General features: G+C 34.2%; 1 protein-coding gene across 2 annotated transcripts in view; it reads left to right on the forward strand.

Moving 5' to 3' along the window:
• rdgB (retinal degeneration B) overlaps positions 1 to 17,092 on the forward strand; it is a 256,093-nt gene that overhangs the window by 190,562 nt on the left and 48,439 nt on the right. For both annotated transcript variants that reach the window (XM_075364651.1, XM_075364652.1), the window contains 4 exons: positions 1,935 to 2,123; positions 6,036 to 6,198; positions 12,954 to 13,171; positions 14,647 to 14,757. In XM_075364651.1, coding sequence (XP_075220766.1) covers positions 1,935 to 2,123; positions 6,036 to 6,198; positions 12,954 to 13,171; positions 14,647 to 14,757 — 681 coding nt within the window. The remainder of the gene's footprint in view (positions 1 to 1,934; positions 2,124 to 6,035; positions 6,199 to 12,953; positions 13,172 to 14,646; positions 14,758 to 17,092) is intronic.

Below are 17,092 nucleotides of genomic sequence, written 5' to 3' on the forward strand. Positions count from 1 at the left end.
TTATGACTGCTATTTTTGCAACAAAGTTACCAGTTTAAATTCAGACAATAAAAGCAGTATTGCATACCCAAATGTTCATTCAGATATGAGACCAGTACTTCATGGTATTGATTTACCAATTTCGATCGCTATAATATCTTGGAATGAAATTTCTGATTCCCCAGAAGGCTCAACCAATGAATCCTCAACTTCAGTAGACATTAATTTCATTCCAGAAGAATCAAATACTGAACCTCACCTCATCATACAAGCAGAACTGAGCAACCTAATTCGTGACTTGCATTTGTCAAAACAACTGCAGAACTCCTAGGTTCACTTCTTAAAGAATGGAATTTATTATTAAACAAGGATACTAAAATTTCAGTATATAAAAATCAAAATGAAAATTTACTGAAATACTTGAAGAGATTATTTAATTTGTTTCTGCCATGATGTTAGTGGGCTAATATCGGAAATGGACATTGAAAAATGTTATTCATGATTAACGTTTATTTATAAACTCATCAAAAAGAAGCTTAAAGGCATAACTCGAATAAGTTTCCTTGTGTACCAGTAGCACATGCCGTAGAAATAAAAGAAACATATGAACAGATGTCAAACATTTTAAAAGCTATTAAGTATGATGGAACACTCATGGTGAATCATTTTTGACCTAAAAGTGATAGGGCTTCTACTCAGTTTCCAGAGTGGCTTTAGAAGATATATGTGTTTCTTGTGTTTGTGGGATAGTCAGATAAACACTATGCAGTTTATAGACTGGCCAAAAAGAAATCATTTACCCCAGGAAAGGAAAATGTTGTCAATATTCCCTTTGTTGAAGCAGATCATATTATTTTACCACCTCTACACATAAAACTAGGCCTGATGAAGAATTTTGTAAAAGCATTAGATAAAGTTGGAGATGACTTCAAATATTTAGCTGAGAATTTTTCATAATTAAGTGAAGCCAAATTAAAAGAGGGAATATTCACTGGGCCACAAATAAGAAAATTAATTTGTGAAAACATATTTGACAGCAAATTGAATCCTAAAGAACTGGGGCAGCATGGAAATCATTCAAAGATGTCGTTACTGGTTTTCTTGGAAACAAAAAACCTGAAAACCATGATCAGCTTATGAATGAACTCTTACTGAACTGCAAAAATTTAAGCTGCCGAATATCATTGAAAATTCATTTTTTACATTCTCATTTAGACAAATAAGGAGAAAGGTTCCACAAGGTATATTGCAGGTGGAACAATGTTATCAAGGGAGATGGGATGAATCTATGATGAGTGACTACTGCTGGATGATGAAAAGAGAAGACTTCACTGAACAGAAAAGGAAAATAAGAAAAAAGGAATTAAGATAAACATAAATGGTCTGCAGAATATAGGTAGGAATTTTAATTGTAATTATTATTATTATTTTTATATTCTATTTAAGAATTTTCTTAGTATTTTAAAGGATCATAAGTAACAATTTGAAGGTGATAAAGAAAAACTGATTTCATTTTAAGATTCAGCATAAAACGTACATTTTAATTCACCATCTTGGTTCCAAATTATTTATTTATTTTTTTTTTTGTTGACCTGTGTTGTTAATTTTGTAATGACACAGTAACCTTACAAAAGAGGAGTTACTGTCACACCTCACAAAGTTGCTAGAAAGAACAGAGAAGAATTCATATTTCAGTGAAAGTTATTTTACCAGCCCTAAACATACTAGTAACAATGATGACTATGAACAACATTATAGATTGCTGGTGGATTATAGATTACATATACATTATGATGCTACAGTAACCAGCTCTACAAGCAGTTTTTGGAATGTGTCTAATTGATTTGAAAAAATCAATAATCTGAAATAAATAATTGTGAGAGTATTACACTATTATTTACTTATGAGGTAATTTATTTATTATTTTTAATGATATATTTTTTATTTATGTACAGTTAGCGCTGATGATAGCATATTCTCACAAACATACCTGAAAAGAGCTGTCAGTGAGAGGGAGCGAGGCCGTAGTGTTGACATCAGTTGCCCTGGTTCGCCTACATTGTCTGCTTCAGCACCTTCTCATACAACTATCACTTGTAACACTACTGCATTACTTTTGGTTCTACATGCTGGCAGTGTTCTTGGTCTGTAAACAATTTAAAGTGTTATTAGTGTAGTTTTCACTCACCTGCATATTTGTATTTTTTTTTTATTATTTATATTTTTGTAGTTCTTTTTTTCATGTATTACAGCTGAAAATGTGCTGCTAAGTACACAGTAACTCTACAATATGAATTGTGCTGGTTAATGCGAGTGAGAAACAGTGTAATTAAATGATATAACACAGAATGTAGAAAGTAATCTGTGTTTCTTCTTAACTAATTTTGGTTTTTCAATCATTGGATGATAAATATTGAAATATCTGTTTATGTATGAATTTACCACCAAGTTATTGTCTTTCATCATACCTTGTCTTGCATTTGTCTTTTAATATGCAAAGGTGAGTCAAAAATTATCTACACTTTTGCCATAACACTCCTTCAAGGTTGTCATCCTGCCTTCTGCACGTGCATGCTAGAGTTGGTACAACTGCGATCACATGTGTGAAATTTGATCCCAATCACATCATTTGTCTTCCGGCGGCTATTACAGTGTAAACATGTCCACTCCACTAGCAGTTTACACAAAGCACAAACAAGAGCATTAATCCGATTTCTCTGTTCGAAGGGCATGAAAGCAGTTGGAATTCATTGTGGTTGAACAAATGTGATGCATAAAAATTGAGCAGGACACCCGTCAACCTCCACCATGGTCAAAAGATTTAGCAAGCTCGAGAGATGATTTAGGCGAACAGGCAAGTTAACATCAATGAGGTAGTGTCTTCTTTGAACATTGATCATGGTTTTGCACATCAAATCATTTACATTGAGTCTGACTTCCATAAAGTCTGTGCACAATGGGTACCAAGACAGCTTACTGTAGAACACAAGCTCAAACATGTTGACATTTGCCAACACTTACTCAATCACTTCAACAAGGAAGGCAGAATAGTTGCATTTTTGAGCAGAATAGTTATTGGTGATGAATTATGAGTTCATCACTATGAGCCAGATTTGAAACACCAGAGTATGGAGTAGAAATACCTGGGATCTCCAACAAAGAAAAAGTTCAAGAATGACAATGGGAAATGTAATGCTAACCGTTTTTTGGGATGTAATAGAGTCTTTGAGTAACTCTCAAACACAGCCATACAGCCCAGATCTTGCTTCCTCTGACCTTCATCTGTTTGGGCTGCTCAAGTATGCTTTGCAATTTCATCATTTTTCCACAGACTTTCAGCAACCAGGGCAAAAGTGGCTTCATGACCAACTGAAGACCTTCTTTGTGGAAGGAATATGCAAACGTATGGATCGCTGGATCAAGTGCACTGACAAGGTAAGGGACTATATAGTAAAATGATGTACATCTTGAACCCCTACCTGTGTGTTGATAGGTTATAAAATTAAAAGTATAGGTAATTTTTGACTCGCCCTCATGTTACATAATTAATGTTTTAACATTTAAACATAAAAATAAGAAATGGTAATAATATATATTTTACTTCTGAATAATATGACTTTTTATGACTACTGTTTATTGTTTATATCTTGTTAATATATAAACCAAATTATTTTATTCAGTGGGGCTTGACTTGAACACTACCAGGCTCAAAACTGAATATCAAATACTAATTGCAACCTTTGCTGCAAAATAAGAGGAAAAACAAGATTAATCCTAGCACTAACAAAGTATTTAATCTATTACACCAAATTTTTGTTTCATGGATGTCAAATTACACTAGTTATTAATGCTGTATCTTTTTATGTTAGTAAATTTTCATTATTAGATGATTTTATGTTTAAATATTGTAAATTCAATAACTATATTCAATGATGATAATAAAAATGAAAATGAATTTGAAATACTTCCTTTTATTTAGATTGTAATGTTGAGTTTGATAATTATTTTTACAATTTTTCTAATCTGTGTTTTAAATTCATGGTATAGAAAAAATTTCAAGAATCTATACTTATTTAAAATACAACTTTTGCTTGAGCATCTTTTTTGTATGTGTATTAACTATTAATAAAAATCTTTTGATGCAGTTTTATTTTAATTAAAAAGTTGGTTTAAAGTAAATTTAGATTACACTTATGCAAAGAGATGAATGTAAGAAAAAATGGGAGGAAAATTTGACATATGAAGTGTGATGAAAAAAATAATGAAATTTTTTAATGTTGCACACTGTGTCTTTTTGATTGAGTTTATCTTTTTTCCACATGTGTTAGTGCTGTATATAATGTCTATCAATATTTTGTGTGTATGGGTAGGACATCCTAACACATCAGCAATAAATGAAAATATCAATAAAAATATTAGAGGACTTTGTGATCAATAATCATGGAATCACTCAATAGTGATGAGAAGCCAAAAATTTGTAAACCTCTTATGGCTCATGTGAAGTAATTTTAATTGACATTTTAGGTATGAAATCAGTAACAGCAGAATTTGTTCCAAAACTGTTGAATTTTTACGTAAGCAAAATTGCAGAATAATTGTTAGTTGACATTGCTGATGATCAAAATTACTTAAATGCGTCATACAGATGACAAAACATGGTTGTATGGTGAAGGTTCAATCAACACAATGGAAACTTCTTGAAGAACCAAGATCAAAAAAAGCATGCCAAATTTGATAGAATGTTAAAATTTCCCTACTGTTTTTTTATTTTTTATTTTACAATGTTGTTTTCCATCATGAATTCTTACTGATAGGTTGTATGGTCAATGAACAGTATTATTTAGCAGTTTTATGCCATTTGTACCTTGATGAGCATTATCATTCTGGAGCATCGTGCTCACATTTCATATTAATCCATGATTGTTAAGGAAAAAATAACATCAAACTGATGCTGCAGCCTCTATGTTCTCCTGATGTAGCACCCTGTGATTTTCTCTTACTCCCACTGATTAAGAGAATATTAAAAAAACAATAACTTGCAACAATAGATGAAGTAAAGAAAAAAAAAATTGCTAAGTGAACTTAAAGCTACACCAAAAAATGCTTTTCACAAATGTTTCAAGGATCAGAAGAAGCATTAATATAAGTGCGTTGTATCTCTGGATTACTAATTTTAAGGGGACAGTGTTACTGAAGTGCCAGTAAATTCTTTTTGATAAAAATTAAAATCTTTGTTATATTTTGATCACACTTCATAAGTTGTAAACGTAATGTTGCTGTAATTAAAATGTAAAATCAGGCTACATTTTTAGTAGTTTTGTCATGCTTGGATTAAAGAACAACTTACTATCAGTGCAGAATGTATATGCACTCGAGTTTTAAGACTATAAAAATAGAATCAAGAATTTCAAAATAAATTGCATCACCTTTTAGATTATTCTGTGCTATATTTGATGATATTGCTAATATTTTAAGATATATATTCAAAATTAGAATGAAAAAATACTTTTGTTGACCTTGTTTTGTATACTTTGAATTTGATCATTTGTTACTAAAAAACTTGTTTTATTACCAAGAAATTTTAAAATGTGTTATTTGATCATACAATTCAAAGGTAGACCAATCATTCACAAATTTTTACTTTTGAACACAGCTTAAAATAATCCAAAAGAGAAGCAGTTTCTTTCAAAATCTGATGGAAGTTTTATCTTTATAAAGCTTCAAACTTGTGTGTACATGCACTTCTTGTAACGATAATAGAACTAATCTTATGAAACTGATGAATTAATAATTTATCAAAGTTCTGAGCTTTGGGAACTCTCTCTGTACTTTTTTTTACTGTTGCATGAACTTACAGAGTTAAAAATGTTCCTGAAATTTCTTATCTGATGTTCCTCAATGTGCACTGATTCATTAATTATTGAAAAAAAAAAAACATTAGTGAGAGAAAAAAGTTGCTGTAATTTGAATGAGTTGGAAGGTAGAATAGATATGGAATGTTTATTCAATTATGATTTTTCATGTTAAACATAATATAATTTATTATTTTTTTGCAGATGCTAATGTGGACTTAACTGCTAAAAAATCAGATATAACTACATTCCGTGGAGCATTTGAATGTGTAATGCGTTCACATTATCCAAGTCTAGTGGGTCATGTTGCTATTAGACTTGTTTCTTGTCCGTCCGTGTGTTCTGATGGTCTTAGTATACTTTCCAGGTAATTATTACACTTTTCTTGTACTGACATTTAAATATTATTGAATTATATATTTATTTTCATATTATAACCTTTTGTATGTTTCTTAAAATAAAATGCATAAAATTTACTACAATTTTTGTGAAAAGGTTTTTTTGATCAGGTAACAACTATATGTAAAATGTTATACTTGAATAAAATGTTATGTTAATTAATATACTGTACTTTAAATCATTAGAATCAATTAATGGTTCATGGATAACTACTTATTGTAACAATTATTAACAAGAAAATAATATTTCAATGCTCAATGAGCTGTTTGTGCTGACCAAATTAGGAGAGGGTTTACTGCATAAAATAGGTTCTAGGTTGAATCCTAATTAGGCTTCACATTATGTGCTTGTTACAAAACTAGCACATAATAGCACATAATAGGTTTATTGCAGTGAATCAGTTGTACTTATTATTTATAAGTACTAATTATTCATGTGTGTGTGTGCACGCGCATGCATACACACACACACACACACACACACACACACACACACACACACACACACACACATACACACATATATGTATATATATATATATATATGTATATTGAATTTTATGAACCCCCTACCTTATGAACTTTTGTAATACATAGAAAATGCACACTTTATGAAATAGAGTTTTGACTAAAAATTTGTTGGTTTGGTTTTTAGTGATTTATACACATCACATTATCTGCTCTAAGGCAGGTCCCTTGAACCATGTTCACCTTGATTTTTCTCTATTTCAAGTTAAACTTTTCACTTCTTGATGTCACTCATTTCATTTGGTTGGTCGTAATAATTAATCTTTTCTGGCCTCTCTTCATTGCACCTTCCACTGATCCTTCCAGTTCTAATTTGATCAATTCTCCATACTCATAAATTAGACTATATTTATTTAATTTAGTAAATTTTTAAACAGACTGACAGTTTTTTCTGAGTAATATGAAAATAAACATCAATTGTTTAAGGCTATAGAACAAAGAAGAAACTTAAAGTTTGTGTAATGACATGACTTCTCTTATTTTATTTTTCATTAGATTAGTACTTCTCAGAAGTAGGTTACACTTAAGAAATGTTTTTCAAATATAATGTTCCTTTATACTTATTATTTATGACAATAATAAAATGTACAAAAGGTTGGAAAATTTGTACATCTCACTATACATTAATTAAAAATGTGAACATAAAGAGTAAATAAAGTTGTTCTTGGAATAGTAATGTGATGAGGACAGAAACCTCAGAGGTGGAAAGTACAAAAACTAGAAAGTGAGAGAGAATGAAGGAAGAGTGTAAATAGGAAAATAAAAATAAATGCACACTCCACACCTCACATCAAAGCCAGTCACATCCAATCACATAAAAACACCTCACAGACAACTGAACACTACAGTATACTTACTTCTTGGGTCACCATTGAACACGGGAGCGTAGTGCCCATGACCTCATCGCACCCAGGTGATCCCCACACATACGGGGAACCCCTAGGCTCTCAGCTGCGTGCCTGTCCGTCCCCACACCCTCCAACGACCCCTTCTTCTACCCCTGAGAGACTCCTTCCAGACATACAGCTCCTCCATGATCTTTCTAGCAAACCCTGCTACAGCCGTCGAGTTTTTCCATGCTTTCCAACATGATCTGCTACAGTTCCTCTGGGAGGAACATTTCCCTTTTATCTATGTGTCCAATATTTCCCTCCTGACATCCTCAAATTGAGGGCAGCAAAAGAAGATGTGATGTGTTGTCTCTTCCTCGTCTACACACACCGGACAACTAGTGGCGTGATCTAACTTAAACCTAAAAAGATATTCTCTGAACCCCCATGGCCTGCTAGAAACTGTGTGAGACAGTAATCCAGCGAGCCATGGGCCCTCTCGCACCAACTTCTCAGGTCCCAAATTATGTGGTGTGTCCATTGGCCTCTTATCACTAGTGTCACACTGCATCTGCCATTCTCTCCCCATTTCTTTCATAATGGAGCTAGCTACTCTCCTCTTTTCCCCCACAGGTGTTGACGCCTGTTGCTCTTTAATTTTCTTTGTGCGGGTAATCTCCAGATCGACAGGTAATATTCCCGCCAACACGTCAACTGCCTCTCGAGAAACCATGCGATATGCAGCTATAATACAGAGGCAGCTCCTTCTGTGTGTTGATTCGAGAGCATCCCTGCATACGTTGTATCTAATGACCCCTCCCCATGTCTCGGCACTGTAAAGTAACGTGAAGTATATCACTCCAGACAGCAGCCGCCTCCTCCTCTGCTGCCTCGGTCCCCCACAGTTCGGCAGTAATCTGGCAACCAGACGCATGACCTTTTAAGCCTTCAAGCAGGCCTCCGACACATGGGTGTTGAAATGCATCCTGGTGTCCACCCATATTCCAAGATATTTTATTGCAGTCCTTGAAACTATCCTTTGGTCCCCAAGCACCATCTTCAATGTTGGCCTTTGCTTGGTTGCTGTAATCACAACAATCTCTGTCGTATGGAGCCATAGTTAACTTGACTCCGACCATCCAGGTTTGATTGTTGTGTATAAGTCTTGTATTTGAGGGACTCCCAAGGTACTTGACTCTACCATGAGGGCCAAGTTGTCTGCGTAACCTACGGGAGTGATGCCTGGCAGTAGAAGAATACGAAGTATGCCATCATACACTATATTTCAAAGGATCGACCCTTGTGGAACTCCTCTATCTATGCACCATTTGACCATTCTATCCTTCACTTTGCACATCAGTTTGTGCGTAATGAGGTAGGAGAGAATTATTCTTCTCAGATATGGGGGAATCTCATACTCTCCAGTGCAGTCCTAATTGCACCATGGGTCATAAAGTTAAATGCGTTGTGAACGTCAAGCACCACGAGCACGCTTCTTCCTTCCAATGATTCTCCTTGTCATACCAACTACTTCTGACACTGCGTCCAAAGCAGTTCTTCTTCTGCGAAAACCGAATTGTTTATCAGAAAGTCCTCCTGCATCCTCAATAACTCTGGTCAGCCTCTGCAGCAGCATGCACTCGAGTACCTTTGGCAGTGGTGGTTATAAGAGGCGAGCATCGCCAGTGGTTATAAGAGGATGGCAGCACCAGGTCCCTCCCCGGCTTGAGAACCAAGACCAGTCATTGCTGTCTCCACCTCTGAGGGAACACCCCCTCATCTAAACAGTTATTGTATACTTTCCAAGAGGCATCAGGGTCCGCTCCTACAGCCAACTTAACTGCCACATTTGACAAAAGGTCTGGTCCTGGCAGCTTATCCAGAGGCATCTGTTTCACTGCTGCTGTCATCTCCTCTCTTGTGAAAAGTGGAGGGGAATTCACATCATCCTCAACTTCTGCAACGACTCCATCCCCATGAGGGAACAGTCCCTCAATTATGTTCTGAACCTCTCCAGTGTCCAATGATAAGGGGACTCTAGCTCTTAGTGCCCTTTTAACGAAAATTTTAAATGGATTCCTGGATTCCCCCATGGGTCTATATCAATTTCTGAGATGCTTCCAAGGCCCTTTTAGAGTCTCTAATAAGCTTATTAAGCTCGCTCCTGCACTTCCCTACATTGGTCCATGTATAAGTGCCCTAGTGAGTAGAGACGCATACACTACGCAAGTCTCCTGGCCCCGGCCCCAAGGCACTCCGTGCGTTTCCGAGTGATGTCTTCTGTCCACCAATAAACTGGGGAACGATTCTTCCAACAGCTGCAAGGGAGAAAAGCAGCACATGCTGTTTCCAAGCAGTCGACCAGACATGCAGCCCTGTCCTCTGCCGCAGTAACCACGCGTGCTGCACTGAGATCCAGGTCTCAGCAAATTCTTTCGGGTCCATGCCCATGTTACTCCAGCCATGGGGAACCAGCCTCCCAGCCCCCAGAGAACCTCCATCTGTAACACTCATGAAGATGACCTAGTGATCACTCGCTAGGTAGTCTTTACTCACCTGCCAGTCCTGAATCCACACCGCCAAAGCCAGCGTAGCAAAAGTAAGAGCAATAATGGACCCAGTGGTCCCCCTCCTGAATGTTAGTACCCCTCCAAAGTTGAGGCATTCTTGATCCAGTAATGTGATTGCCTCAGTCAGCAATCTGTCCCTCGCATCGGTCCTGGGTGACCCCCAGGTAACCGATCAGGCATTAAAATCCCCAGCCGATGAGCTTCGAGGTATCTAATAAGTGAGGCCAAGACTTCCCTGTATCGTTCCGCAGACATGTTAGGTGAAAGGTAACAGCTGTAATAATAAATGCCTCTAATCCTCGCCCTCCCGACAAAACTACGCTCTCTAAGAACGTCCCACACAGGTAGGGGTGTGCAATTGGCCAGATGACTGCACCCCAATCCTCAGAGATAACCCACTCCAGCCGCGAGCATGGATGTAAGGCTCAGAGATGAGCGCAGTATCAACGTCCATCTCCAATGTCACAACAACAAGCACCAATGTCACATGGTTCATATTAAACTCAACAATTTTCATTTCCATTAACAAGTTGAGGTATGCCCGGTCCTCTCCCAGTTCTTATTGTTATTCTCACAATTGGCCCCCTTGGGGCATGTGGCACTGCTAGTGTGGTGCCCCTCTGCATTGAACATAAGACCCTACGGTGTTTTGCTACATTCTACAGCGTGATGTCCATTTTCCCCGCAATTTTAACATACAACCTTCCTGTCTTCACCCCTGCAGTTCCTTGCTGGATGTCTTGTTTATAAACAGTGGTAGCATCGCAGAGGGAGATCAACAACATCTACTGTACAGCTCACAAGCCCGATCTTCACCCTTTCCTTTTGTACGATGGGTGTAACTTTCTGTACCGGAAGGCGACATATCACCACTCTGGTTTCTCCAAAACCCGATCTAATGGTCACTTTTGTGTTAGCCGACAACTTCTGACCAGAGGCTGTAGACTGCCCCTGTAAGATCTCACCCGGCTGTATACCATTCTCCAAGTCCCATACCTGCAGAAAAGCCGTCCTGGTCTTCATGAGAACACTACCACCTTTTATAGTTGACGAAAGTATCTGCTTAAGGGCACCATAGGTTTCACTTTTCTCCTTAACTTTAATCTCCACATTGCTACCAGCCTTCCTTATAGATTGAATTTCTGAATCTGCTGGGACCTTCACCTCTGTCTTAAATGATTTAAGGAGGTTCACATAAGACGCCACTGTTTTAACTACTATACTCTCTGTCCTATAGTTATCCTCAGGGGGAACATCACTTCTCCATGCAGCTGAGAGTTTGCCAACCAATGCAGTAATATAGAAGTGACAGCCGGGCGCTCTTCTTTCACATTCAAGGATCTTCTGGACCAAGGTAGCAGTATCCTGCCCGTATATCTTCGCTTGTAGCAGTCCCAAACAGCCTCCATTATTCTCTCTAATTTTTGTAAAAACCTCCACTAATGCCTGCGTAAGATCTCCACCATCGTCCAAGTCCAAGTAAGCCACATGGAACATGTTAGAGACCAGGGCCTCGCCACCTCCAACTTCCCCTATCAGTCTCGTCTCCAGAGCAGCCGACACAACATTCCCAGCTATTATTTCATATTTACTCAACAGCCAGGCCACCTGTGGGTATCTGGCAATCAGTCTCTCCATCAACCTTGGTTCTGCCAATGTGTGCATATCAACAACTACAACATTATTGAGCGTTAGGATCAATTTTTGCCAGGATCCCAACATGGGTACTTCTGAAGGCTTTCTTTGGCCAGCCTTTTTTAATAAAGTCTACCATTTGGGACGCTGGGACCTCATTATCCAGAGCATCCTCAATGAGACAGCCTGTAGCAACTCATGTCTGAGTTGCCATCTTTGCAGTCAGTTTCTTGCCAATGGTAAAAGAAGTACCAGTGACCATCCTCCTCAGATCTTTCACTGCTATGCTAAGTTCTGTTTTTAGCTCCTTTATACTTTTCTTTACATTCTTATCAATATTCTTTCTTAGGTCTTTCACCAACCATTTGAATCTGCTAACAATAACCTCTAATCCTTGGAACACTTCCTCCTCCTCCATAGAGGATTGCCTTGCTTTCAGCCTTTTAGTCCCTTCCTACCGCCTGTAGCAGGCCTAGGAGGAAGGCCTTCTGGCTGGTCAGTCTCCAATGTCACACTGGTAGTAGCCTGACCAGACTTAGGCTCCATTGTACTCTTGGACTCTTTCTCTGGAGATTCTTCCATAGTAGTAGGCCAGACGCACCCAACCTATTGACGCATTCCGTATATACTTAAATATACACAGAAAGGATTCGATAAACTACAAATGTAAATTATCAGGATAACCCCTAGGCCTGGGAGTATAATTTTTCTGAGAGCTAGCAAGTTGCGGTGTACAATGACAGTTAGAGCAGATGAGAAAAGTGTGTATCATAAATTAATTCTGTTTTGTGTAAGCATTTGCAAACAGAGGACAAGCTCATTATTTGTTGTCAAAAGTATGAACTAGTCTTCTTTTGTTAATAATAAAAGTAAATAATTCTGATAAAATTTATTATAGATTGTGTAATTGTGATCTCACTGCCAATTTAATAATAAAATCAGGCTTACTGTTCGTGACATATAAATTACTTTTCTGTAAATAATAAGATGTTAAAAAATAAAGAAGTTGTATATTTTTAAGAATTTTTAATGGGTGTAATCTCTCAATATGTACTATACCTATATGGAACAGTATTATTACATGTTTCCTCGTAGACAGCTACAAAATTGTTCCATTATGTGTGGGTTAACATGTTAAAATTATTTTATTTTTGTTTTCAGTTTAAGCCCATATAGTTTTGATGTCTCACCATCGTGTAATGATTCACCTCAAGTAACACATGATTCTATACCAATCGGAGCAATACCATTACTGGCATCAGCATCACCAGATTATCAAGAAGCACTTGCACGTGCAATATCAGCTGCTAATGCTGTGTATAATGAATTCATTAAATCTGATGAAGGACGTGGTTTTAATGGCCAAGTTTACTTTATTGGTACGTTATCAATGTTTTACTTCAGTGGGTTGTATTTAAGTACTGTATATTTATACAATATGAAAAATGTGAGATGTTCGGGAAGTAAAAGTTCAGGAGTCAGGAAGTATTTTTGTTTCAGTTTACTAAGATAAGATTCATTTCAGTACTTTTAATATTGAGAGAAAGATTTTTTGTGGAAATCATTTAATAGCATATTTTAGAAAATGTAATTGATTTTGTTTTCTAATTGCACAGTTTTATTATTTCAATTACTTATTTATTTTTTATTGTTGTAAATTATCAACTATTATGATCAGGAGCTACTAAATGCAAACAACTCATATCTGTGATCTGTAATTATTTGTTTATTGAATATGGTGTTTGCCAAAGGCATTTTATATTTATGTTACATACTATACTTTTATATTTTTCAGTATGTTGTACTCAATTTTGCAGGTCAACAGGTCTTTTGAAGCCACAAATTGTGTGATGCATTATTCATCTAGTGTAAGACTGTGTGTTTATTTTTCTCATGATTTTTAATTTCCCATAACCCAGTATTGTCATTAAATGTTGTTTTTGTCATAATTTATTATGTTTAATTTGACCATTATTTAAACTAGTAAGCACTTAATTAAAATTGCATATTTTTATTCCATTCTGTGAATACTGTATTGTTTGTCACCATAAAAAGCAAAATGGTATGAAATGCTAAAGTAAAACCAAATAAATGAAAAGAATGGTCTTATAAAATGGTAACTAATATTTATTTTGTAAGTGTTAGCTTACAAATATGAATTATATTTAGAAACCAAACTTAAAGCTTGAATTTAATAATTATTAAAGGATTTATAATAAAGTTCTCTTAAATATAAATAATTCAAGTCTCATACTAATGATATGTTGTTTATCAAATGTACTATAGTGTGTTATTGTTATAACTTGCTTAATAATTAGTTTTTTTTTTATTGTAGTGATAAATTGCTAGTAACTTGTTACCTGCTAAGAAATGTGTTATGTATGTTAAGTACTTTCGTTAACAAAATGTACTGACATTTTAACTATAACGATTGTAAGCAACCTGTTCGGGTCTCGTGTCACTCCCAAAAAATACATTTTCAAGAATAACTAGTTGCCATGCCACGCCTTCTAGGAAAAATGAAGAATGGAATGATTTTCTATTGGCATCACACTAAGGCAAGCATAAGTTGCACATTAGCATGCCAAGTATGCTAAACATATATCATTACTTTTATACAATATAATTCTGACTTGTGCCTCTTGTACCTTAAGTCCTTTATATGCATCACAGCCTTAAGAAATAATAGAACATATAATATAAAACAACAAATTAACGTATCTCCTTTCATTGTAAAACAGCGCATAAATCAATTCAATGAATTTATTTTCCTCTTCATTATATATTGGATTTTGGTAGTAGTACATTTATAATATCAGTTTAGTTCTTGTAATTTAATCTTTTTTATTTTTAGGTGATTCTGTAGGTTCAATACTTGCTTACGATGCACTTTTCAGAACTGGTGATAATAAAAACGAGGCTGAAAACAATGCACCTATAGATGTGGATGTTACCACCGTAAATGGTTTGTAATATAAATTCTACATTAAATATGCATTTACATTTTTATTTCTTAACGTGTGATTTCTCAATGAGCTTCTGCAATCAGATGTAATCGAAGAAAAGATATTTGAAAATTTGTTGTTCATGAAAACTGCTTTACACAGTTCAAATAACTATTTTACTTTGCTGGTTTTCATAAAATTCTGTTAAATTAGTGATTTTTATTCATAGGTAGTGTGAAACCACCAAGGAAGATTCTCTTTGGGAAATTATCCCGTATGAGTTAAAATTAATTCAAGATTTACTGACTGTCTATATCTGAACTTAAGTGTTACTCTAAAAATAACCTGGTTTTCTCTAAATAAAATAGAAGAGCTTATATACAGTGTTATTAAAGAGACAAAAGTATTAAACCAACAAACCATTATTTGCTAGAGAAGGCTTCACTCAGAATCGATAGATTCATGTTTTACTTCTATTAAAAGACTGAAATTATTTATAGTTGATCAGCTATTGTATTAACTGTCTCCTAGAATCAATTCTTAACAAGGGTTTAAATTTTCATAGTAAGATATAGATGAATTTGAGTTCTTCCATACAGTAAAGAATAAAAGCTGTGTGTTAAAAATCCAAGAGTGATTGAAAAGAATTCTAAAATGTATTGCAAGTAAAAAAATCTGATGTAGACACTACATGACTTCCTTGTACATCTATTAAATTACATATACACATTTTTGCTCCTTTTCATTTAAACTTATTTTATTTGAAAGTGAGATATGATTCTTTAATTCTTTTAATAAAAGTGGACAGTTATACAGTTACTAAAGTATTAATTTTTATTAACATCAAATATTTATACAATTATTAATTCAACAATCTTATCTGAAATATTAGGTTAGAGTAAAAGTCCCTTGATTTTCTTTAAATAAATTGTTTACCAAATAATCCAATAATAAAAACTGATTATTCTACACTATAAGGTCAAAATTAATATTTGTAACCAGTACAAAGGAGTTCACTAAACTGGAATAATTTAATTATTATTAAATTTTATTTACATGACACACCAGAAATTTTGTGCGTATTATGCACAAGTGAAAAAAAGATTTTCAACAATCACTTTAAATTGAATACAGTTCAAAAAGTGTATTTTATTTTTAAGTCAAATAATTAAATAAAATGATTTTAAAAAAAATAAATATGCAATTTTTATATGAATTTGATAAGAATTCCAAAAATAATACAATATTCTAAATTATAATTTTCAATTAATATTAAATAAGATGTTTCACCAAATTTATTATATTTATTTTATTTTACTTCTAATTTTATTTCATTAATAATTTGTTTATTATCAGTGAATTTATTATTTATTGTAAATTTTTTTTGCAATCACGGGTTAATAATTAAATAAATACATTTAAATTAAAAAAAAAGAAAAGTTAAAAAAATAAATAAAAAAGTTAAAAAAACAAAAGAGATGAAATCTGATTCGAACTGATGTACTTCCTTTTAAGATCAAAATATTTTATTAATCAAAATTTTAATTTTAATTTTGTTGCAATCAACAATAGAGGTGCACAACTAGATGTTATAACAGTGCTAAATTCAAAATTTCAACATCCTACAGCTAATCGTTTTTGAGTTATGTGAGATATATATGTACATACATACATATATACATACAGATGTCATGCAAAAACTGGTCAAAATGGATTCAGGGATGGTCAAAATGGATATTTCCATTGAAATATGAAAACCAAAATGTTTTTCAATCACAAAGCTTTCTTTATTTCATGCAACAAAGTAAAAAAGCTAAAAAAAAATAAAAAAGGCGATGAAATCTGAAGACTGAAATTTTTCATGATCACAATACTTCCTTTACTTCGTACAAGGAAGTAAAAAGAAAGGTGAAGAAGATTCTTAACATCAATTTTGGTTATATGTTGCTTTTTATTGTTTAATTCCTTACACTAGATCCACAGAGAAAAATTTGTTTTGGTAATACATGAATGCTGTATAATTAACTTTTTTAAAGTTAAAAAACATTTACAGAACAAGTAACATTAGATTTGGGTTATTTTAATCGTTTCTGTAATAATCTAGCTGATAAATTTTTATGAGTTAATGTACAATACAAATATATTAATGCTTTATTTAGTATTTCTATGTGAGTAATGTATCAAATCATCCGTAGCAAATTGTTTTAATGGAGAGGGAATCAATCATTACCTTATAACACTTTTGCAACACATGACAAGTACTGTATAGCCTGATCATTTTATATATCAGATCAGTATTTTTCTGTGGATCTGATTTTATAAATATAATTTTAAATTCTTATATGTATTATTTAT

The sequence above is a fragment of the Lycorma delicatula genome, chromosome 4, assembly GCF_047948215.1.
Source record: "Lycorma delicatula isolate Av1 chromosome 4, ASM4794821v1, whole genome shotgun sequence".
NCBI classification, from domain to species: Eukaryota; Metazoa; Arthropoda; class Insecta; order Hemiptera; family Fulgoridae; genus Lycorma; species Lycorma delicatula.